The following is a 23,300-nucleotide window of genomic DNA, read 5'->3' on the forward strand; positions in this document are numbered from 1 at the left end:
TCGAAAATCTCATTTCAGAATGCGCAAACACTGGTTTGATGTAAATTCTTTGGCCCAAGTATCACACCATGCTCTGATGGAAACGAGCTGCGTTGCAATGTGAACGCACCAAGAAAAACAATAGGACTGGGCCAAAAGAATATCATGATTGCGGATGCATGTATTGATTCAGATATTACTAAATCCATAAGGCAGCAAACGCTATGATGACAGTATCATATGCTCACGTATCATATCATCGCCTCTGAATTGTGATACGTATCGTATCAAAAGGTTGTACAAGTACACAGCCCTAAAAGAAGACAGCACATCCAATTTGTGCACGGGTCACATGGTTGGTGTAGGGGTTAGCACTCTTGCCTTTGCAACAGGAAGACCCGGGTTCTCCTTGTCTTATGGACTTTCTTCCCAAAGTCCAAAAACATGCAGATTTGGGGATTTGGTCAATTGGAAAATCTAAATTGACCATGAGAGTGAACGGTTGTTTGTCTCTATGTGTGGCCCTTTGATGGACTGGAGACCTGTCCATGGTGTACCCCACCTTTTGCGCAATGTCAACTGGGATTGGCACCAGTGACCCCTCATGTGGAGGATAAAGCGGTAGAAGATCAATGAATAAATGAATTTGTGCACACAAAAGACATATCATGTGAACGGCCCCTTATTCTTGGTTTGACGATAATTTTTTGTCTCCCCATGGTGTGTCCACCAGGCTACGGCATTGGCCTCCCGCAGAACTCGCCGCTCACCTCCAACTTCTCCGAGTTTGTTAGCCAGTACAAGTCAGACGGCTTCATGGACATGCTGCACGACAAATGGTACAAGGTCGTGCCCTGCGGGAAGCGCAGCTTCGCTGTGACCGAGGTAAGGCCGGCACCACCGGGACATTTCAAAACACGCTTCATTAAAAATGGAACGTACATTCGCCAACTGCGGGACTAATAAAGGACTATCTTATCTTATCTAGTATTTTTGTCCAAAGTCCTTCAAATCACCAAAGATTATTTCATCCTTATTTCATCATTTTCTGGCTCCATCCTCTCAGAACTTGCACGGGCACTACCTCCACCACCTCCATGTAATTGCTCCCTTGTAAGTCGGGCCCTGTGCCCCTGACCCCTGAGTAGCTAACCAAGCTGTGCCCCCATAACATCACAACACCTAAGCACTTCAGGCCCCATGGTCCATCCGTGCTGCACTGCTATTGCAAAGCACTTAGCTCTCTTAGCAGCCGTACACTCTCAAAACCCAGCTGTGACTTTGAAATCCCCAAATGTGTCTCCTTGCTCAGTATGGACTCAACGCTCTCCACATTTCCCAGCCTGAATTGAAAAGTAGCTTCGCTCTCCTCGCTCTCCTCGCTCTCCTCGTCCTCTGGCCCATATTCTTCCTCCGTCTTTACTCCCTCCATTATTTATTTTCTTAGCTGAGGCGCAACAGCCAATATAACCCCCATCTAATTAGGAAGCACTCATGGCGTGTGCCTTTGAATGACAGCGTCGTCTAAGTGCCCGGCGAGTAAATGTAAATCACCAACGCATGAGTCTCGCAGGAGTCGACGTGTTCCATTGTGGTGCCATGGATTTGGAGGAGGCTGGAGAATCACCAAGACACTGACTGCAGTTGCAGGGATTTCAACAAATAATAATGTGTTGGTCGAGAAAATGGCTTGTTATGTTTTTGACCACATTTGTGAGCAGCATAACCCAAATACTAAAGAAAGGAGGCGCTCCTGAATTGATTTGAATCATGTCCTATAAATCGTTTTTTTAAAGCCCTCCATAGCCTGGCCTACAGATTATATTTGATTTAGAACCTTTAATCCCTAATTCACCTGAGATCCTTGGGCACTGGCCTTCTCTGTGTTCAAGATTCCTTTGCAATTACAGCCTGGAGACTGGACTGACCTGCCCTAGAAAATAAGACCATCTGAGTCAGTGTCTTCATTTAAGTCCCACATGAAAAACACGATTCTATCAGAAAAACCTATTTTGATTTTATCTCGCTGCATGGTGTTCTGCAATGGTTACACTTAAACTTTTCAATTGTACTTCTCTGGCAGATTTTAAATTAGCTTCTTTTAATGTCTGCTGTTGTGATTTTACTCCATCTCTGTTTTTCTCTTTCAGACAATGAATCTTATTTGCCACTTATTTGCTTATTTTTATATTCTAGTTTTATGTAAATTGGGAAGAGGGATGCCACTAAGAATGATGTTAATTATCCACTAATCTGACAGTAATTTTCTCATTGTATTCCTTTTTGGACATTTGGTCCAAAAAATGGTAGAAAATGTTGATCCGTGTTTTGTCCACAAACATAAATATTAAATTTACTGTATGGGTGGGAATCGCAGGGTTCCTCATGACGCGATACATGGTCCATGGTACCAATAATATCACAACAATTCAGTGATAATCAATACATTGCGAGATGATCATATAGCGATACATCACAATATCTGTCTAACTGAAGAAAACAAAAACGGTAACATGAAAAGGTAAAAGTGCGGGATTTAGTCACAAAACAGAGAACAAAGGTCAAAAAGTTTATGGATTGAACATGGATGGAGCATCTCTTAACGTAGCTTTCTCCACCTTTATCCTGCTGTAAACTCCCTCTTATCAGCCAGGTAACTTCCACCCAAGTTTCCCCTCATTAAATGTGAGGAGACATATAGTAGTGACGGACGACAATATATCACCCAATCGATATTTTGACCCATCACTTGACCAGAATTTAGAAACCAATTATTCATCAATGAAATGTTGCAGCCCTAATCTGGAGGCTGTGCTTGCTCCCAAGTGTAAAGCCATTACTAATTTAAGCTGTAGAATGAAACAAGTGGATTACATAATTTTAGCCTGCCCGACACTAAAGGATAATTGGATTTTGGTCCCGATCTGGTCCTTCCAACAATCGTGGAAACCCTAACCCATAATTAATATCTTCGACTGAGCAGCAGTTAGAACGTGAGCAGAACCCCGCAATAACCAATGAGAACAAGAAGACCGGGAAACAGACATTGCATCATTTTGTTTAGAACCATAACATGGGGCAGCCAATTCGAGTCCCCACCAGGTCAAAAAAGGGCTGGGGTACCCCTGAGAAAGGTACCCAACCCAAGCCCACTTCTCCTAATTCTAGGAAGGTTTCTAAAAGAGGATGGGTTAAATGCAGAGAAGGTATTTCCCCCGTGGGACTGATAAAGAACTCATTTATTTAATTTAACTTGTAAAAGAACAAGTTGATTCTGTCTTCTCAGCCATGACTTCCTCCACAGGCTTTTTTTTTTTTGCGTTTCTCCGCACAAAACATCGCACACACAACAGCTATTAACCGACGCCACCGACAGTCTGTTTACATTCTGAAGTCACGTTAAATCACGCGAGTTTCTGCGAGATCCCAAATCCCTGGAATCTCCTCCCTGAAATCCCCAAGTGTGTGGGTCGTGCGTCTGGACTGGATCGTCTAGTCTTTGCTTTTTCTCAGGATTAAAACGTTGATAATCTTTGACAAAGTCGGTTGTGTCTGTAGTCTCTCCCCACGTTTTTAAAAGTCAAATTTGAAAATCCTCTAGTGTGCGACAGGCTGCCCTGGCAGATGTTAACATTCTCCCACAAAAGGACCTCAGAACGAACACTGACGGTCGACATCAGTGGAGAATTCATGTCGCGTATGAATTAGTGACGAGGTTGGCTCAGTTCAGTCCAGCTCAGCAACTCTTTTTTTTTTATACTAATCTTTAATTCTGATGAATGACTGCTACACCAGCAGCAGCAGTAAGGATCCGGAAAAGATGGAAAAACAAAAAAAAAAAGAATGTATCTGATGGATTGCTTCGAGTGAGTCAGCCAAACTCGCTCTGGCATCCAACCAGCGCTCTGTCACCCCGAAGAAGTTGATCTTATTAAAGTAATAAAATCAATAACCAAAAAAATAAAAAAGACATATTATTCAATTAGCTAACATTAAGAGGAGCAAACGTGACATCACCGTGAAATAGATCGTGAATGAAGAAAGGGAGGATGCAGATTTTTTGGGTGCAATGTACTTTTTATTCAGATTACCCGCTTGGTTTTTCCAGCGCGAGATAACACAGCGGTTCTATTCAGGACGATGACAGGAAGTGTGAGCAATATTATGGACGGTGTGTGTGTTCAGGAGAGTCTCGCTCTAAAGGTGTAGCTTTATCTTCCTCGTCTGAGTGGAATCTCCAGCAGTTAAATGTGACTGTTCCGTCTGTATCGTCCCAACTTTCCAATAATAATCATCCACAAACCACTCGGCGGGAAATTTCATTACAACGAGCTCAGCCACTCACAATAGAATCCATTCCTTTCCAGCAGGACTTTTATACCGTAATCATTGCCGCCGCCACCGTCGCCACCACTACTATATCACGAGCCGTGCTTCGCTCGCTCTCGTCTGCAGTACAAGAGAGATTCTTGCGAGCAACAGCACCAAGTGCTCAATTAGGGAAAGTGTGATGTTGCATTTGAAGACGACCACTCTTGCACTCACAGTGTGATAAACACGCGTCTAAACAGGGTTTCATTATGCCGAGGCATTCAGGACAAGAACAAGTGCAAATTAAGATGGGGGGGGGGGCGAAAATCACAAACAGGAGGAGAATTCGAGAATGAGACAGCAGGGTAGAGGGTTATCTTCAGGGCACGAAATTAGTAAATACAGGTCAGTTTTTGGTCAATATGTTATGTAGAGAAGGTTAGTATTGTACAGAAGAACCAACCTTTTCATTTACCGCCATTTAACAACCTCAGGGTGAACAACGACCCGTCGTCTTGGCATATGTACTTCTCATTACCGTAACTCCTAGACCATTTGTGACATTTAGAGAATTCAAAAACTACCCCACATGATGCCCTATGTCCGCTGTGATTGGCACTGCACCTCCCCCGCGTGACCCTCATGTGAAGGATAAAGCCATGGAAGACGAATGGGTGGATGAATACCGTTAAAGCAGAGAAATAGAGCTCTGCGCCCCTACACTTGTCATTACGGTAGAACCTCAGGGCTTCCACAAAAGATTCACCAGCGCGTCACATTGTTGATGCTCATGACTTCTCAGTGTTGTAATTCCTAAACGGTTGAATTACTGACAGATTTTGGGAAAAGGGGCAGAAAAAACACTCACTCAATGCCTACAGCCATAAAACCAAAATAAATCCAGATGCCCTGATTATCATGATGGTCAAGAGGGTTCACAAGGGCCAGATTTGATCATGTGAAGATTCCCGAGTAAAAGTTACACACAACTGCACCGATTTATTTTCCTTGTCACAATTATCATTTTTAAAACGTAACCAAATCTAAGCCACGCAGGAGTGAATAAATGAAAACAATTCTGCCTTTCTTTCACATCTGGAGTCAGATATCATAACAACGAGGATGACACGTGACCGGGACCCGGGTTTTCTGTCCCGGTCTGTCTCTGGCCATAAATAATATGTTATAAAACTGAAGCTGTGGGCCGTGATTGGCCCACGGGCGAGACTTTGGCCATCCCTGCTCTATATCTACAAAAATTATAATCTATCCTCCTCTGTACTCAATAAAATGCCAGGAATTGTTCCATAAGACAAAACAATTTTGGGAAAAAGAGACTAAGAGGATCAGTCACTTAATCAGGAAGTTAGCTGAAGCTCGTGATCCCACACTGGATCATGAAATTGGGTCTTTGGTTATTGTTTTGACCCCTAGTGGTAGAAATGACATAACTAAATATTAAATAAAAACAGTACAGAAATGTGTCAACTTTAATTGGATCTATCAACTTCCTAAGAACATAATGCTAATTATGTATATAATTAAAATTTGGCTGATGATAATTAAACCATAAAATGAAAAGAAATCTGCCTCATCATCCATTTTGTATTCGTATTTATCGTCATATTTCATTTGCATCAGCGAGCGTCTGACGCTGAGACGACTGTAAGTCTCTCACAACTCGTCTCACATCCATTTGTTCAATTTGCAGCTACAGTGACTTTACGAGGAAATTATGTCAGAGGGGGAAAATAAATGATGCAGTACGTTTGTCTGATGCAGCTGGTTTTTCTTTAAAAACAAAGGGAGATGACGACGATGACTCGCAGGAGGTCGGACACACACCTGTGGAGTTCACACACGTTTCCCTGGCAACAACAACAACAATTGTAAAATGAGCCACATGCTTTTACTGTCGTTACAGTGTCGGGTTCAGGGTAATTTTCATGCCATGACTGCAAAGCATCTGCTTCAGTGAGATAAGGCTGCATGAGCAGACTCTTCCAATATTCTTCTCCGCTTATTCATTTATTTAAGTGAAACAGAAATAGACTCCTATAGATTTCACTATCACGGCCACAGAAGACTGTCAATGATGTAGTTTGCAAACACAGAGAATAAAAGAAACGTTCATTATTATGATTATTGTTCTATAAATAGAATTCATTTTAATAAGTCCTACATTCTTCCACCTTAAACCTTTTCTCTGTCTCTTTGTCTCCCTGTCTCTCTTTCCCCGTCTCTTGGTCTCTCTCCCTGTCTCTTTGTCTCTGTCTCCTTGTCCCCGTCTCTTTGTCTCTGGGTCTGTCTCTTTGTCTCCCTGCCTCTCTTTCTTTGTCTCCCTGCCTCTTGGGCTCTCTCCCTGTCCCTTTGTCTCTGTCTCTTTGTCTTCCTGACTCCGTCTCTCTGTCTCCGTCTCTGTGTCACCCTGTCTCTTTGTTTCTGTCTACCTGTCTCTGTCTCTTTGTCTCCCTGTCTCTGTCTCTTTTGTCTCTTTGTCTGCCTGTCTCTCTGTGTCTCCGTCTCTCTGAACTTTTGTCTACCCGTCTCTGTCTCTGTGTCTCCGTCTCTATGTCTACCTGTCTCTGTGTCACCCTGTCTCTGTCTCTTTGTCTCCCTGTCTCTGTCTCCGTTTCTCTGTGTCTCTGTCTATCTGTCTCTGTCTCTGTCTCCGTCTATTTGTCTCTTCGTCTCCCTGTGTCCCTGTCTCCCTGTCCCTGTGTCTGTGTCTCTGTCTGTCCAGACGCTGCAGATGGGCATCAAACATTTCTCGGGTCTGTTTGTGATGCTGTGTGTGGGCGTGGCCTTGTCTCTGTTGACCACCATAGCCGAACACATCGTGTACAAGCTCGTCATCCCGAGAGTCAAAGAGCCGCGCTACAAATACTGGCTGCACACGAGTCAGGTGAGACACCGAGGCCAAGTCACAGCACAGTGCGACATTTCAAAATAAAAGCACCGAAGAACGACAGCAGAACTTTTAGACACCAGACCAGTAACTTTTTTCCGTGCTTTTTTTGTTCTGCAGAGATTACACCGAGCGCTCAACTCAGTCTTCACTGATGACAAACTGCCAACTGTTACCAAACCGGAGAAAAGGTGAGTTCAGGCACTCGGAAACTGCTCTGGAGCATTCAGACTTATACGAGTGTGACTTCTGGATTCTTTTCACCGTAAGAGAAGAAAAACACACCTGAACAAAATTAAGTCAGACAGACTCACACAAGATTACTGTATATAATATTATATATATTATTATTATTATTATTATTATTAAATTGAGCATAGTGAGCGTATATGATGGATTGATGTCATCGTTAAAATCTACCAGAAGTCACAAAGTATGAAGTTTTAGGACAAAACTTTTCAGTCCTGCCGTCACTGCTACAAATAAAATCCTCAAGCAAGAAATATCCCAGGAGTCACTCCACTGAAAACGGATCAACAGCACTGCTGTATATAGTCCTATAATTATGATTTTTGTGGGAGAACACGTGTTATTTTTGGCCACTAGACAAATTAAAACACTGAAACATTTCCTGGCCAAGTAGGCAAATTGTGGACAAAATAATAATTTTAACATTCACAATCAACTAATGAACATGCAGAGTCAGCAGATTCCTTTAAATCAAGTATTAAAAAACAAACCTTTATCATCATTCAAATTTTTTTTATTATTGTTTGTCATTGTGTGTCTGTTTGTGTTTTAAATAAATTCAAGTGTGTGTCTGCTTTATTTGTTTGTCGAGAAGCTTCATGAAGAGCCTGACGATATAATGCTATCATTATTATTATTGTTATTATTATTATTATCAATTATTATTAATAATAATAATAAAAACAACAATAATAATAATAATAATTCTTAGTCATTTGGTGCGTAAAATACTTGAGAAAATGTTAATTTCAACACAAATGCGTTAAAACATGAACTGAAAATTCACAGATTATCAAAATAAATATTACTTAATTTGAATGAATTAAGGATTAATTGTTACAATCCTGCTGTCCAGAGCAACAACAACTTCCAACAACAAGACAAGCAAAAACCTCAACTGCTGCTTCATTTTAAATGTACTTTTTTTTTTATCACGTGCACATTAGAACTGAGCAGCTTCATCATCATCATCATCCTCATCCTCAGCTGTGAGCAGAAACTCTGACTCTGTCAAACTCTTCACGCTCGTCATGAAACTGAATCATCGGCTTAAACAGAGCAGCCGCGTTATTGTGACACAGACACAGAAAACACAGAGGATTGAACTGAGCCAAAAAAGCATGACTCAGCGAAAACAGCACACACACACACACACACACACACACACTCACCTCTGGGCGCCTGTGACGAGATGACTCCGTGGACACCAAACTTTCATCCACGTGGAATCACAAGCTTCAGGGGCTTCATGACAGACGATCAGAAAACACGCGGTGACATCCGGTTCTTTTATTTAATCTCTCCATTTTAATCCTTTGTTTTGGTGTGAATAATCCGAGAGGTGAAGCAGAGATTAGAGAGAGAGAGAGACACACAGTCAGTCAAGTGTCCGCGCCGCCGTTCACCTGGACGAACGTGATTGGCTGTGAACGAGCCAATCAACAATCACTGTGACGTTCGCCAATGAAATAAGACCGTGGAGGCTTTTATTCATGAGACACTTTTATGAACAGAATAAAAACAAAACAGTGACACAATTCCAATAAAATTCAATAAAAAGGTTTTTGTTTTAAAAGAAATGAAAATACTTAGAATAAAACTGAATAAAAAGAGCATAAAAAGTGAAAAGTACAATATATATATTTACTTTATATATGTATATATATATATATATATATATATATATAAACGTGTATATGCTATAGCTACAATGAATCACAAATGTGTACAATGTTAAACAAATAAACAATATAATAATAGTCAGATTTGATTTAGTTTAAAAACTGTTTCCTAAAAAGTTTTGTTTTGTTTTTTACATTTTAAAAACAAAAAATCAGATCTGCTGGAATTAAAACAAAGAAACTAAACTTAATAAATAAAATAAAATAAAACAAAGTAAAAAATAAAATAAATCGAAATGATATAAAATAAAATAAATAGCATAAAATGCTGTATAATCCCTGTTTTTGGCCAGATTATCAGGGTGAGAATAAGTGACGGCGATGAACGTGTGAGTGCGAGTGAAGAGACGCCTTTTAATCAGAGACACAGTGGAGTTGTCGGTCACTGAGATGGAAGCTAATTATGAGTCGGGAGGGAAATAATCTCCCGCTGATGTTACACAGTATTGTTTGTCACAGCAGGAGCAGAGAGGAGGGAGGAGAGGACTTAGTGAATCATGAAAGCTTCATTTTTGGGGGGACAGTTTTTCCAAACGCCTAATCAGCCGCTCTTTGTTCTCATTTAGTTACATAAACCTTCACCGTCATTTTAACACCAGACCATGCAGAGACACAGTTTTAACACTGGAACTTTATTTTGCAAGCATTTGAAGACGTTATGCAATATTCTGCTCCAATTTAGCTCCACACTCTGAAGGGACGACGCACGTGGAGTATAAACAGTCCTGTAGAAAGTACCTTAAAGGGATACTTTTAGAGTAAAAGTACGAGTATCTTACCCAGAAAATGACTTTTTTATAATATTACTTAAGTAAAAGTCTGAAAGTTGATACTGCAGTATCAAAAGTCATTATTCTGATATAAAATGTACTTAAGTTTTAGAAGTAAACGTATTAAAAAAAAGTGAGGAGTTAGGAGTCATGGTGGCTCAGTGGTACGGCGAGTTGTCTTTCAACTGGATTTTTCAAATGATTTTATTTGGAAGTAACAAAGAGAGTTAGAGGAAATGTAGTGGAATAAAAGTAAAAGTTGCTAGAAATATAAAGTAAAGTACAGCTGCTGGAATTTTGTACTTAACTACAGTGACAAAGGGTTTTGTAAGTGGTTGTAAGTCTTTCACGCGTCCCAGTATGCTGAAAAAATGTCTCATGTCCTGCATGTGAAAACATTGTTGTCGTGCACCAATATCAGTCTATTCTAGCTGTTAATTCGTGGACCAGTTAGTTTTTTTGGTTCATTTTATAGACAATAGTAAGTTTTCTTTTCCCTAGTTAACCAGTTATTTTGCTCTCAGAGGATTCTCTGCCTCTGCTTTGCTCCCTTCTCCAGCCGTGGACTGAACAAATGCAGACCCTCAGGCGTTTCTCCAGGCCACCAAACCTCATATATTATATATTTGCATTAAGATCAAAAACCACTGGACAGTTTTATTTGGTAATAACGAGCGACAAAGACATTTAGAGGAAATGTCGTGGAGTAAAAGTAAAAGTTGCTAGAAATATAAATAACAAAGTAAAGTACAGAGTATTTCCCAGGTGCAAGATTCAAAAAGGTCATTGTAGTTTATTAAAGCAGATGAACGACCATCCCTGAATCGAATATAACAGTGTACAAGAAGGCACGAGTCCCAGGAGCTCAATCTGAGGAAAAACATGAGCAAAATTAAAGAACGTACTGTACAGAACCGATCTGTACTACAGCTTTAGGCCACCTTTATGACAACTTTGTATCAGTTACAAGAAAACACATGCCCTGATTATCACTTCTTCCAGTACGACTGTATCCACGCTCAGTCAGGGCAATAAATCAGTGTAATAGAAACACACTATTGCATAACCGAACCTGCTCACGGCGACCAAATTAAATGGTTTAAACCGCGTATTAATTACAGAATCATATTTCATTTCTCAAGTGGCTGTGTTTAAAAACATAAAAAGAACCCAGAGGCGTGAGACAAGTGTCTCAGTGACAGAATTAAGAGCAGACTCTGTAATAACCTGAAACACTCGCCTGATGGCCAATAAGATCCTGTTATTTAGCACCAGTGGTAAGTGCTGAGGTCTTTTTATATAGAGAGGGAGAGAGAGATTTAACCGACAACCACACTCAAACAAGATTATCCGTTGTTACTATTAGATCAATAATTATGATTTAACTGCCATATTAAATGGAGAGATGTTGTTCCGGGAGAGCGCGATCGATTCCTCTGTTTATACTTGTTATAATAACTAAAATATTTCACGCATTGACACGTTTATTACAGTAGGGATTATTTTCACTGCCGTACATCACTTTTCAATTATAGTCCGTGGTGTGAGAACAACTCCAGATGAAGTATACGCTCACTGACCACTTTATTAGGTACACAGGGCGGAACAGAGTGGCGGGAGTAGCACCTGGTGTCGTCTTCTGCTCCTGACGCTCATCAAAGGTTTGATGTGTTGTGTTTTCAGAGACTGTCTTTTACGGACGAGTATTACGTATAAAAAAGTAAATAAAATAAAACAGCATGAATTCTGAGAATTCAGACTTTTTTCTTAGAATTCAGACTTTTTTCTTAGAATTCTGACTTCAATCTAAGAATTCTGACTATTTTCCTCAAAATTCTGACTTTCTTCCTCAGAATTCTGACTTTAATCTCAGAATTCTGACTTTTTTCTTAGAATTCTGACTTTAATCTTAAAAATTCGGACTTTTCCTCAGAATTCTGAATTTAATCTCAGAATTCTGAATTTAATCTCAGAATTCTGAATTTAATCTCAGAATTCGAACTTTAATCTTAGAATTCTGATTATTTTCCTCAGTATTCTCACTTTAATCACAGAATTCTGACTTTAGTCACATAATTCTGACTTTTTCCCTCAGAATTCTGACACGTAACAAAATTGATGAAATGACTAGGTGTACCTAATAAAGTGACCAATTTACTTCAGAATTGTGTGGCTATTTCTTTTAAACCTTGCATAAATTGAAGCTGTGGTTCACTTATTAAACAAACACCTCTTAGTTGGTTGATAAATGGTCCGTTTGCTTCTTCAAAAATGGTAGTAAAGCAGCCACAAAGCTCACATCGTGCTTCCCTGTTTCACTCCTGACGTGCCATTTCGTTTGTAGCTCAATTACAAAAGAAGTGTAATTACCCGAGACTAAATCTGTCAGAGAGGTCATTTAAAAGCAGGCGGGAGGACTGGAGGACTCTTCAGCAGGTTGCATGTCTCTGCGCAGCACCTGTGTCCCCGCTCTTTGAAGGACGGCGTCCCCCCCCCCCGTCCCCCACCACCACCACCTATTCAGCAGAGCTACAAGCTGTGCCCGTGTTTTGTTTTTGACTGGCAGTGGCAGCAGCTGCACTGACAGATGCGCTGGGAAATAGTGGTTAGCGGTGAAATATTGTGTCATATTGCAACGTCTCACAGATGCAGGGAAACACAAAGTGAGCTGAATTTTGACTTTGTCATTGTGGTTTACAAACAAAAATATAAGTAGTCGAGTAGAAACAGCCTTGGATTTATTGTAGGCTGCAAGGACATGCATAACTATGTAGGCTTATGGTGAGGGATTAATATTTATGAAAATGTAAATGAAGGCGACTCTTAACGGGAAGAATACGGCAAGTTTGTATGTTAGAGAGACACGTGGAGAGCATCTGGTGGAAAGTTACAGATGTGAGGGATATAGAAGGAAACATGGAGGGTGCCGGAGCTGCCACTTTAATAGGTATGCCTGTTCCACTTGCTTGTTAATGCAAAAATGTGTAATTATCCGCTGGTCGAGGCGACCCCGGGAATTTAAACACGGAGCATCGGCAGTGGGCAGAGAAGGCGATTTGAGTTTTTTGTTGTTGTTGTCAAGATATGAGAGCAATTCAAATTTTGACCTGGTAATGACACTGAAATGAAACAACCTCGAACTGAACGGACGGACCTAGTATTACTGAACATAATGTGGAGTAACAACACTTTACTACAACATAAACACACAAAAGGAGTTTTATTATTTATCTTGGTGACCAATCATTCTGCTCTGAGAAAGGGAGACAAGGAACATTTTTCTTCTGTTTTTTTTTTTGTTCATGTTCATGAACATGCATCAAATAACTCTGCACTGTACTACATATATATATATGTATATATATATATATATATATATATATATATATATATATATATATATATATATATATATATAGAAGAAGAAGAGAGAGATGCCACCTGAGGCTCTGGACTAATGAAGGGTTCAGCCTGTAAGAATCCAGGCAGACGATAAACAACTTCTCCACATTGTTATTCTTGGTAAGAAAAGAGTTGAAGTTGTTTTTTTTTTTATTATTATTATTATTCTCTGTGTCTGTTTCTTCAGGTGCAACGAGGGAAACAACCAGTCTGCGTCATGGAATCCGGCTGAGTCCTCGCACTGCAACAGGCGGAGGTTCCTTCCGCAGGAGATGCAGAACGACCTGGAACGTCCGTCACAGGATCCTCCTCCTCCTACTTCGTCTTCTTCGTCTTCTTCTAACCCGTCCGCCCTGGCTCACACGCATTCTCTCCCCCTTCTGGGGAAACACATGCCCGTAGTGACCGCGTCTAACGGCCGCTCTGACCTGTTAGGACGGGTTCTGAGCCAGGGACACGTGCCGGGGCCAGGGCCAGGGGCCTCGACACAGTGCCGGGGTTTGGCCGCGGGCGACTGCGGCTGCAACCCCATGATGCAGGAGCTGTCAGAACTGGAGAGTCAAATCCAAATCATCAAGCAGCAGCTCCAGACGGCGATGAGGAGGAAGAGGGAGATAGAACAGTACCAATCGGAAAACCAGACGGCAAACCAGACTGCGCCCAGCCAAGTCACAGCGCTCCAGTCCAACCAGTTCACTCAGTTCACGCAGGCCCACCAACAGACTAACCAGCACACAAACACACTCCCGGAGTTCTGAAAGCGCCGCTCTTTTGTTTTGTTGTCTGGAGAAACCTGGTTTGACATCAGACCAGATTCCAGAACCTGGGAAAAGGGATACTCACCTGGAAGAGTTCTGGAAGCGAAATCCTCCTTAAGGCTCAGGAGGGCTGGACTGAGATGTTCCACTTTCCAGATGTGCTGGACGTGAGGCACTGAACCAAAGGTGAACCAGGGATCCTGAACCAAACCTGATCTCACTAGCTTGTTGCTGTTGCTGAAGAGGTGTGCGACCTCCCCTCATCCTCGTCACGTCCCCCTCTATTCTTTCTTCTCTCTCTCATCTCCTCCTTCAACCCTCCCTCGTCTCTTCAAGGGCACACAGATCTGCTTGCCATGACCTCGATCACACGTGTGAAGACTCCTCGGTATTTAAGCTTAATGGACTAATTCACCTCTTGAGTCTTACGTTGAGATTCACCGAGGGTGTGAAGTGACCTCTTTGAAGTCTTTCTGTCCTCGTGTCTTGCTGAAAATCCTCATGTCTTTGGAGGTGAAGAAGAAGAAGAAGAACTGCTGGTGACGCTGATGATTTTTACCCTTGATAATTAAATGTTTTCGGGCCTTTGACAGTTGAGTGTTTGGCTGTTTTTCCTGGTTGACTGGCTTGTAGAAGATAATGACCTTATCACCAACACCTGGTCAGCATTTGGTGGTGGATTTGATCACTTTAATGCACTTCTGTACCTACAAGTCATCCTTTACCTTGTCAGAGTTTGAGTTCTGGTCCAGTTTTTTTGTTTTTGTATCTATATGTAATGGCTTCAGGGTTATAAACAACAGTCAAATCTGAAGAAGGAGTCAAATGGCTTCTTTCTAACTTACGTTAGAACGTTTTCTAGTCAGGGACCAAAACCAACACCTTTAGACCCCTTCTCTTAATCTGATACACAACCCAACACGCTTGGGATTACCAGTAAATTAACCGTATGGAACTTTCCTCAAAGGGCAACACAAATACAGTCTGACATGTTATTGAATTAGAAAAGAAAGAAAGAAAAAACCTGAATACACTGAAGAAGGCCCCGCTGTGCTGAGACCTTGTTCTCCTTATTTCTTCTGTTTGGGTTTAATGTGTTCTGTTATTAAAGATTACCTCTCTTATTTGCACTGACTTTGATTGCAACTTATGTTTTCCTTCAGTCCACCTTAAATGTTGTAGACCATGTGACCTCATGGGGTGAGCGTTCCTTTGAGCAGTGCGAGAAACCCTGAGTTCTTCTTCTCAACGTCCATTGTGGGATCCATTTTCTACCACTTTATCCTTATATATCCTTTGTATATATATATATATATATATATATATGTATATATAAATAAGTAATTTACTGCCATTTTGGGACACAATGCCTCTACAGAAACATAACTGGACAAAATAAGCATTTTTGTCTTTTGAGGTGGACGCTTATGATGCAAATGAAGAAGAATGACATCCATTCTGTTAGTCTGAAGGTCACAGTCGTTCACTGACACACTCGGGAAAGCACTACATTTGCTTTTACTGACAGGTTAAACTAAGGGATTACTTCTTTCAAGTTGGCCGTTGAGATTAACCTGCTTTTGCTCATTTCCTCCCATTGTCACTTTAAATAAAAAAAAACAACAACCCTGCAGCTTTTCATAAACAACCCACTCAGAGCTTTGCTGCCTCCATTGAAAGCGATATTTGGGTTGTTTGGGCTGTTCTTCACTCTCGATGCTGGATGACAGACACATTCAGAACGCTTTTAAAAAAAAACGTAGCCTGGTCAAATTCTGCTGCACTACACACACACACACACACAGAGGCAGCTCCTATCTATTTAGCCAGTGTGTCTGCAGGGTGAACGCCGGCTGAAACCTGACGATGCTAAAGAGAGCGAGCGCACCGGGCTGAGCCGTCGGCGTCCTTTGTGTCTCTGTCGGTGAGTGGGACTTTTTCAACATGTCGATGGTGTGTCGGTGCGAGACGTGTCAACCAACGGAAGAACTCGAATTTAAGCTGTCTCTGCTCGTTCGTTGGGTCTAGTTTGTGAAACGTGTCGCCTCACAAGATGTGACACTGTACAAGAGACAAAAGTAGATATTCAGAGATATGCTAATGGTCTAAAAAACATGTTTTTCTCAACTGCTTGTTTACACGAAGCAACTTAATGCATTTAGGAGTGTAGACATGGTCACTGTGATCTCTTCAAGTTCAAACCAATCATCGAAATGTTGAAGAAATGTGATTTAAGTGACTTTGAGCGAGGCACGGTTGTTCGTGGCAGACGAGGCGAGTCTGACTATTTCAGAAACTGATGGTCTACTGGGATTTTCAAGCAGAAAATCATCTCATGGGTTCACAGAAAATGGTCCGTGTTAAAGAGAAAATGACCAGTGAGCAGCAGCGCTGTGTGAAAATGCTTTATAGACGAAGAGTGTAACGACCAGACTGGTTTCAGATGATAGAAAGAGAACAGTCTCTCGAACGACCACATCTTCAGACGTCTAGTGTGCCATGGTTTGGCCAACTACTCCCTTAACCGGGCCAACATTAAAATGTTTGATGATTCAAACATATTAGATGTTTTCCCTGATTATAAAACTGACAAAACGGGATTTATAAATGACCTCTTTTCAGGTTGTTTAACTGTGAGAATGAGCACAATCAGATAATACAAACTCTACACTCTAAACTCTTCCAGATTTATCCTCAGATTTCTTTTAAGTCACTGTTCACTGGTAAATATTTATGGGTTACCCAGATTATCCTAAAGTTTAATGTTGAAGAAGAGAAAGTCAGGAATATTTAGAACACACAACACACACAAAGACCACATTGTTGCTACTGACTATTTAATTTGTGGACAAACCAAGAAAAAAAATAAAATATATGCAGCATTTCAAAACGAAACGCTTCTTCTTTTGCTCTCAAAGTAAAATATGATAATAATCACAATGATAATGAGCGTTATTCAAATCAGGAATATTTATAAAACATCTCGACTTCTCTCTTCATGCTGGGGCAAACTGTATCTTCCAATAGGAAATGGAGTCACAACATTGCATCACAATCCACCGGAGGCTCAGGGACAAGGAGAGAGAGAGAGAGAGAGAGAGAGAGAGAGAGAGAGAGAGAGAGACCTCGAGGAGGAAAAGTGAAGCAGGAGTCATTAGCCTTGTTTTCTTTAAAGGGCCAGTCAGGGGGCAAGTTAATAACTCAGTTTCACTCCAAAAAGCTTTTGTATCTCTTTTACCCCCCCATCATATCTTAAAAATGAGAATTTCTAAGGTAGACCTGGCACAGGCTGCGAGCCCCATCGGACATTTCTGTACAGCAACATCTATTAACATCACAATGAATCAGGAAATTGGGGTGAAACAAACGTTGGCTCAAACCCATTTCACCCTCAGCCCCGACCACTTAGCCCTTCTCTGTTTTACACGTTCATGTGTTCTTGTTCTTGTCGAGGGTTGGGGTGAAAAGAATTCCATTTACATTTAATCAAATCCAGAGAAACAAATGTTACAGTCACAAAGCTAACGTTGGTTAGCTTCACAGAGCTATTATTGGTTAGCTGTACGAGATTTTTCCCAGATTAACCCAAACTAAAGAAGCTAATGTTACCCTTATAAAGCTAATGATGGAATAAATGGACATTTTTACGAAGCTAATGCTGTTAACTTAAAGAGATGTTTTCCCATACTAGCCAAATCCAAAGAAACTAAACGTTTCACTCATTAAGCTAACATTGGTTAGCTTCCTAGAGCCATTATTGGCTAGCTGTATGAGATTTTTCCCATTTTATCCGAATCCAAAGCAACTAATGTTACTGTCATATAGCTCATAATGGTTAGCTTCATAAGGCTAACTGTATAAGCTTTGGGAAGCTAATTTTGGTTGACTTGAAGAGATGTTTTCCCATATTAGCCAGAGCCAAAGAAACTAACCGTTGTCAAGCTAACATTGGTTAGCTTCATAAGGCTAACATTGGAAAGCTTTATGAAGCCAACACTGTTTAACATCATTTTTTCACATATTAGTCAAATCCAAAGAAACTGTAAGATAACATTCATTAGCAGGTTTAGCTACGCTAAACACAACAAAACTTTATTTGCGGTCTCTTGTAAGCGCCACAAACTGCTCCTCGAGTGTTCCCAAGGTTTTCTGACAACTTTGCTTCAGACAGGTATATAATTATCTTAGTTCATACAAGCGGAAACACAACAGCTGAACAGCTGACAGCGGCTTTTTTAAATGAACCTCCAGGAATAAAAAAAAAAACGTGTCGCACCTGCTTCTTGAAGGAGTGTCCCACTTCGTAGGGTTAAATTTTAACCACTTTTTTTTTTTTTTTACCTCTAGGGGTACAAATGTAATTGGGCCTTTCTTTCGACGCATCATATTTTCACACAAAATGGCTGATAACATGGCGTTACAAGAGCTGAACCCCATTTCCTGACTCTTCCTCATCATTTCCTCCAAAATAGAGAGGGGTCTTTCCCACCCCTCCAAAAACACTTAACTGATACCATAACATATCCAGGTTTACAGCAGGCAAACAGGTCCATATGGATCATAATAGTCATACAGATTAACAAAAATCTTTACAAAATCTGACCTGACACGGTCAAGTTAATGTACAGTGAGATAACAAAAGAAAGGATTCGCTCTTTTTTTTTTTTTTTTTTTTCCTGTACAAAGGACAAACATCACGGGAACAACAACATCGATAGGTCTGTTTTTTATGTTTGTTTTTTACACAACAGATTTTTTTTTTTCCCAGACTGAGAGCGGCGACGGATGCGGTGACCGACAGGCGGACGTGGGGGGGGGGGTGTTTCTCAGCTGTGATGTAATAAGACGTGAGTCAGCTGACAGGAAGTGTGCGGGTGTAACACCGTCAGGTTAGGCTACAGCACTCGCTCATACAAAATGTACAAAACACTGTCCTCTAACTACAAACCACACACCTGGAAAAGGAGGGGGGGAGGAAATGTCCCATGTTTCAAAATGGTTTCAAAAATAATCTGTGCTTAAGTTTTGTTTTGTGAGTTTCTCTTTTTTTGTCGTTGTTCTGATGCTAATCTGTGTGCCGTAACTGAGCATAGCTCAACTAGATGAGAACCATTACAAACATGGTGGACTTTGCCCCTCCCCCCCTCCTCTTACGTAGGTGAATGAAACAGATATAATATCAGGAGTGGGGCGTGTTTCTTTTCTCAGTGTGTGTGAAGCATTCGGAGCCACGTGGCATGCGTCCTCGTCATTGTGTCTGGAAGTGCTGTGGAGACGCAAACGTGACCCGGTGCTGCCCCCTTAGTCATGTGACCTCCGTCATGGATGCCGAGTGGTTCTGCGAAAAAGGAGGGAGGTGAAGGATGGAAGGGAGAGGTGAGGAGAGGGGAGAGGAAAGGAGTTGGTAGTGCAAAAAAGTTAAGTCATGCATGTGCATGTGTCATTGCTTTTGTGTGAGAGAAAGAAAAGAAAAAAAGAAAGGAAGAAAAAAAGAAACAAAGAACACATGGTGAACTCAATATGTGAAACTCAAAAGGAATTTTGAATTCATTTCAGCAAAATTACAAAACAAAAAACGTAGGTACAAAACGACTTTCCAGTAAACCAAATTATAAGTTTGAGGAACGTGTGGATTTTGATGTGAGTTTTCATCTAAGCAAAAAAAAGGCCTTGAGGGAGCTCAACCAATTACTGCGGGAAAAATAAATCACATCGTTTAATAGATAAAAGTTAGATTTTTTTGTCTCCTGAGATTCCAGGTCAGGCGTTGTTAGCTACCTGTGCGCTGAGCGTCTCCAGAGGACTCTCCACGCGTGGGAAAGTCATTAGCGGCAGACCGCGGTAGTCTTCCGTCTTCTGTTTGACCGCCGCACTGTGGACGCCTTTGAAGTTGTTCACGACACAAATACCCTGTGGAAAAAGAAGGAAAAAGAAGAGTTTGGGAATTAACGGTGACACACGTTGACAGTGACACGACAGCGGCCCCGACTTGGAACTGAAGCGCGGCTGAAATCTCACTCGGATGTCGAGGTTCATTTTAAGGAGATATTAAAGCCACGTCTCCACAAAGCGGCGCCGTTCAATTCGTTGCACACTGTCCATCTGTCATTAGAGACATCTGCCGCGTGTCTCAACCTCTCTGTGGACTAGTTAATCAAAGAAGACAGACTGAGAGAGAGAGAGAGAGAGTGAGAGACAAGTCTCACCCCCAAAAACCTCCGGGGCAATCATGCCCTGCGGCGGCAGCACTGCAGGAGGAAAATGAAGCGGGGTGATTCACTGCCGGAGGATGCTCAAGGTTTCCTTGTTTGTGGCACTTCAATCTCTAGTACACCCACACCGAGGAAATCGGTGAATCACAGAGATTGGACACATCACAAACACTTTTTCCTTAAAAAGTGCAACTCCTAACCCTTAAACCACGTTTTCATGTGAAAACAAGTGGATATCTTCTCTAAATCCAAAGTACCACCTGAGAAAATACTGAGCCAGCTATGAACTTTCCACAAGATAATTCACTCTCTCATCATCCTCACATATACTTCAGATACTGATACAGTCCAATTAGATTAAGATGGAGAGAGAGAAAATATGAATCTAATTATTATTATTGTTATGTGATTTATTATCATCTGTTGCGTTATTTGTTCATTTTCGATGCACTCCGGACCAGAAGTACACGTCCTACAGTTTGAGAACCATGTCATGAGAAGAATCACTATTATTATGTCTTATTCATCCATAGTCACGATAAACTTTCCTTTAAGCCAGGGGTGTCAAACTCATTGTAGTTCAGGGGCCACATACAACACAATTTGATCTCACCAGTAAAATAATAAGCATAATAACCTATAAACAAGAATTTCAAATCTTTTTTTTTCAAAACATGACATCTCTTGGAGAAATAAGTGCAATTTCAACAACATGATGCCTAAATTGACCATATACACATGTGCATTATAACCTACAGGTCACAAGCATTTAGTCACAGGTGATCTGGAAGTGAAAAATCTAATATTTCACATTACGATCATATCAGACTATATCAGACTGTCGGAGTAAGTGTAAAACTAGTACTCACTGATAGTTATTGGCTCATTAATAGAGCACCGAGTACCACGACAGGAAGCTCCACAGTTTGAGAACCATGGGGTTTAAAGTCTTTCTGGTCAAACGCCAGCGACTGCATTCAAATTGTGTCATTACCTTTCATTGGCTTCACTGGTCCACTCTGACATCACGCTCTTGTCCAATCAGCAATCACCTCATTGTCTCAGACTCCTCCCCCTCTTTTATAAACACTCTCGTTCACACAGCTACAACTCCACATTAGATTTCACAACCAGACCACACCCCCTTGCACTTCTACGGCTGCAGTAGGCGGAGTTAGGCGCCTCAGAAGTGGAGGTTAATTTACCCTTTGATTAATTCTGTCATTTTACTTGAGCTGATGATTGATCGGCAAGTCAACGATGTTGAAAATGAAGCTTAACTTTATACTGATTTCCTTTTGTTTTCACAGCACTGTTCTTATCAACTCCTGGCCGTGACCGGTTTAAACCCCAAACATGGTCTTTGTTCCAAATACAGCATCCATTTGTGTGTGTGTGTGTGTGTGTGTTTACTCCGTTGCATCCCTAAAGATTATAGATGGCTACTTTTTTCCCTTTTCATTTTTGTGTCCTGTCATCCATGCCAAGACAGACTCTCCGACCCACGCTGTGTAATCTAATGCCTCAGGTGTGGAAAGTGAAATTAGCTTATTGCCATGGAAATACTGACAATACGAGGTTTGGCTCCGAGCCTCGTATAAATAAAAGGTGCTTTTTTTTTTTTTTCTACCATGAAAAATCGAGATGAGCCAAATCCACGTTTGTGTTTTGGAGCCACTTAAAACGTGACAGGGAGAAAACAACGGGATTTGGTCTTGAAATTCCATGATAATACATCGCACATGTACAGAACTACAAAAGGCCTTGAATTAAAGGTTCCTTTTACAGGACTCTCAGATCAAAGAAAGGTGCCGGTATCATCCTGGAGCTCCACCACCAACTTCCCTGCCACTGATCCCTAAATCTGCTCTCAGGAAACAATCCAAAAATCCACAGGGATTTGAGCAAATACCCGCTTTCTACTTCCTCTTTGTGCCAATTAATCCCGCCCCTCAAGATTGGTTGTCCATCAAACCGCCTCGCTCCCCACGTGACAAGACCTTGATGAACTTCTTCAGGACCATTAGGTCCACGTATAAGTGAAGGAGCAGCATTTCCCCCCCGAGTTCATCCTTCGCTGAAGGTTCAAAACTGCTGAGGTGACGATTGACTTTGCCGTTTTGATGTTTCCCTGGAGATCACCAACTCCACGCACGTCAGTTTTTAAGGGTCAATCATTGGAAGCCTATATCCCTCATTAGAGCCTCATGAGTGGTCTCCTCCTCCTCATAATCCAAGGACAAAGCCGCTCCATGGTGACCACACACTGTCTGCTTTAAGCTTTCCTCAAACACAGATAGTGAAGGAAAATGACTTCACTTATAAGGCGACCTGGACGTAAGGCATCTTAAGAGTCACTCTTTAGAAAAAAAATCATGATAACGTGACATTTTTTGACACATTTTTGCCAATCGTGGCCTCACCCAATAACAATCTACCGTTTTAGAGCCTCCAGGATGTTGACGTTTTGCGACCAGAAGTACAGAGAATTCACGTGCCAACCAGGTTCCTATTGGTCAATACTAGCTGTCAATCACACTAGTGTCCACTCATATGAGACCATCATTTACTAAATTGACATCATGCGCTGTTGACAGAGATTTGAGGTCTGGTATCCAATAATCACAGCAAATAAAGATTTTAAAATGCACTAATTTCAATAGTGAACTGCGCGTGGATCAGCAGAGAACGCAGAGACGTTTTCTGCTCTTCCGTCAGCCAAAAATGATCTAAACTACTGAAACAAATCAGGAAATAATTATAATTATTGTAAGAGAAGACTCACAGAGTGCAGTGATCTACATGCACTTCCTGCTCGGACATATTTAATTATGTTTTCTTAATTAAGTTTTCACTTCATTAGTGAGATTGCTCCATAGTTTGAATCCTGCCGACTGTAACGCGGGGATTTTTTTTAACGTTAGTTAATAATAAATGCTTGTTAAACAACCTCATTCCTCTCATGTCTCATTCCTTTCAGCATGGACCAAATATAGAGGTAAACACTCTGTGTTCTCAGGCCTCGACCA

The 23,300-nt window shown here is 41.2% G+C and overlaps 2 protein-coding genes across 3 annotated transcripts in view; one reads left to right on the forward strand and one right to left on the reverse strand.

The window, feature by feature from the left end:
• The window catches only part of grin3a (glutamate receptor, ionotropic, N-methyl-D-aspartate 3A), a 46,368-nt gene extending 31,196 nt beyond the window's left edge, over positions 1–15,172 (forward strand). Inside the window, exons 7-10 of the mRNA XM_058616553.1 lie at positions 713–864; positions 7,034–7,195; positions 7,319–7,389; positions 13,489–15,172. Of these exons, the coding sequence (XP_058472536.1) occupies positions 713–864; positions 7,034–7,195; positions 7,319–7,389; positions 13,489–14,059 (956 nt within the window). The 3' untranslated portion in view covers positions 14,060–15,172. The remainder of the gene's footprint in view (positions 1–712; positions 865–7,033; positions 7,196–7,318; positions 7,390–13,488) is intronic.
• Positions 15,173–16,879: 1,707 nt separating this feature from the next.
• Positions 16,880–23,300, reverse strand: part of plppr1 (phospholipid phosphatase related 1) — a 60,170-nt gene continuing 53,749 nt past the window's right edge. The window contains exons 7-8 of one of the 2 annotated variants that reach the window (XM_058617988.1): positions 19,838–19,969; positions 16,880–19,397 (exon numbers count right to left, since the gene is read on the reverse strand). In XM_058617988.1, the coding sequence (XP_058473971.1) occupies positions 19,365–19,397; positions 19,838–19,969 (165 nt within the window). In that variant the 3' untranslated portion in view covers positions 16,880–19,364. Of the gene's footprint in view, positions 19,398–19,421; positions 19,506–19,837; positions 19,970–23,300 lie in introns of those variants that run through there. The other variant, XM_058617989.1, reaches the window with a different exon arrangement.

Source organism: Solea solea, chromosome 19, assembly GCF_958295425.1.
Source record: "Solea solea chromosome 19, fSolSol10.1, whole genome shotgun sequence".
Classification (NCBI taxonomy): domain Eukaryota; kingdom Metazoa; phylum Chordata; class Actinopteri; order Pleuronectiformes; family Soleidae; genus Solea; species Solea solea.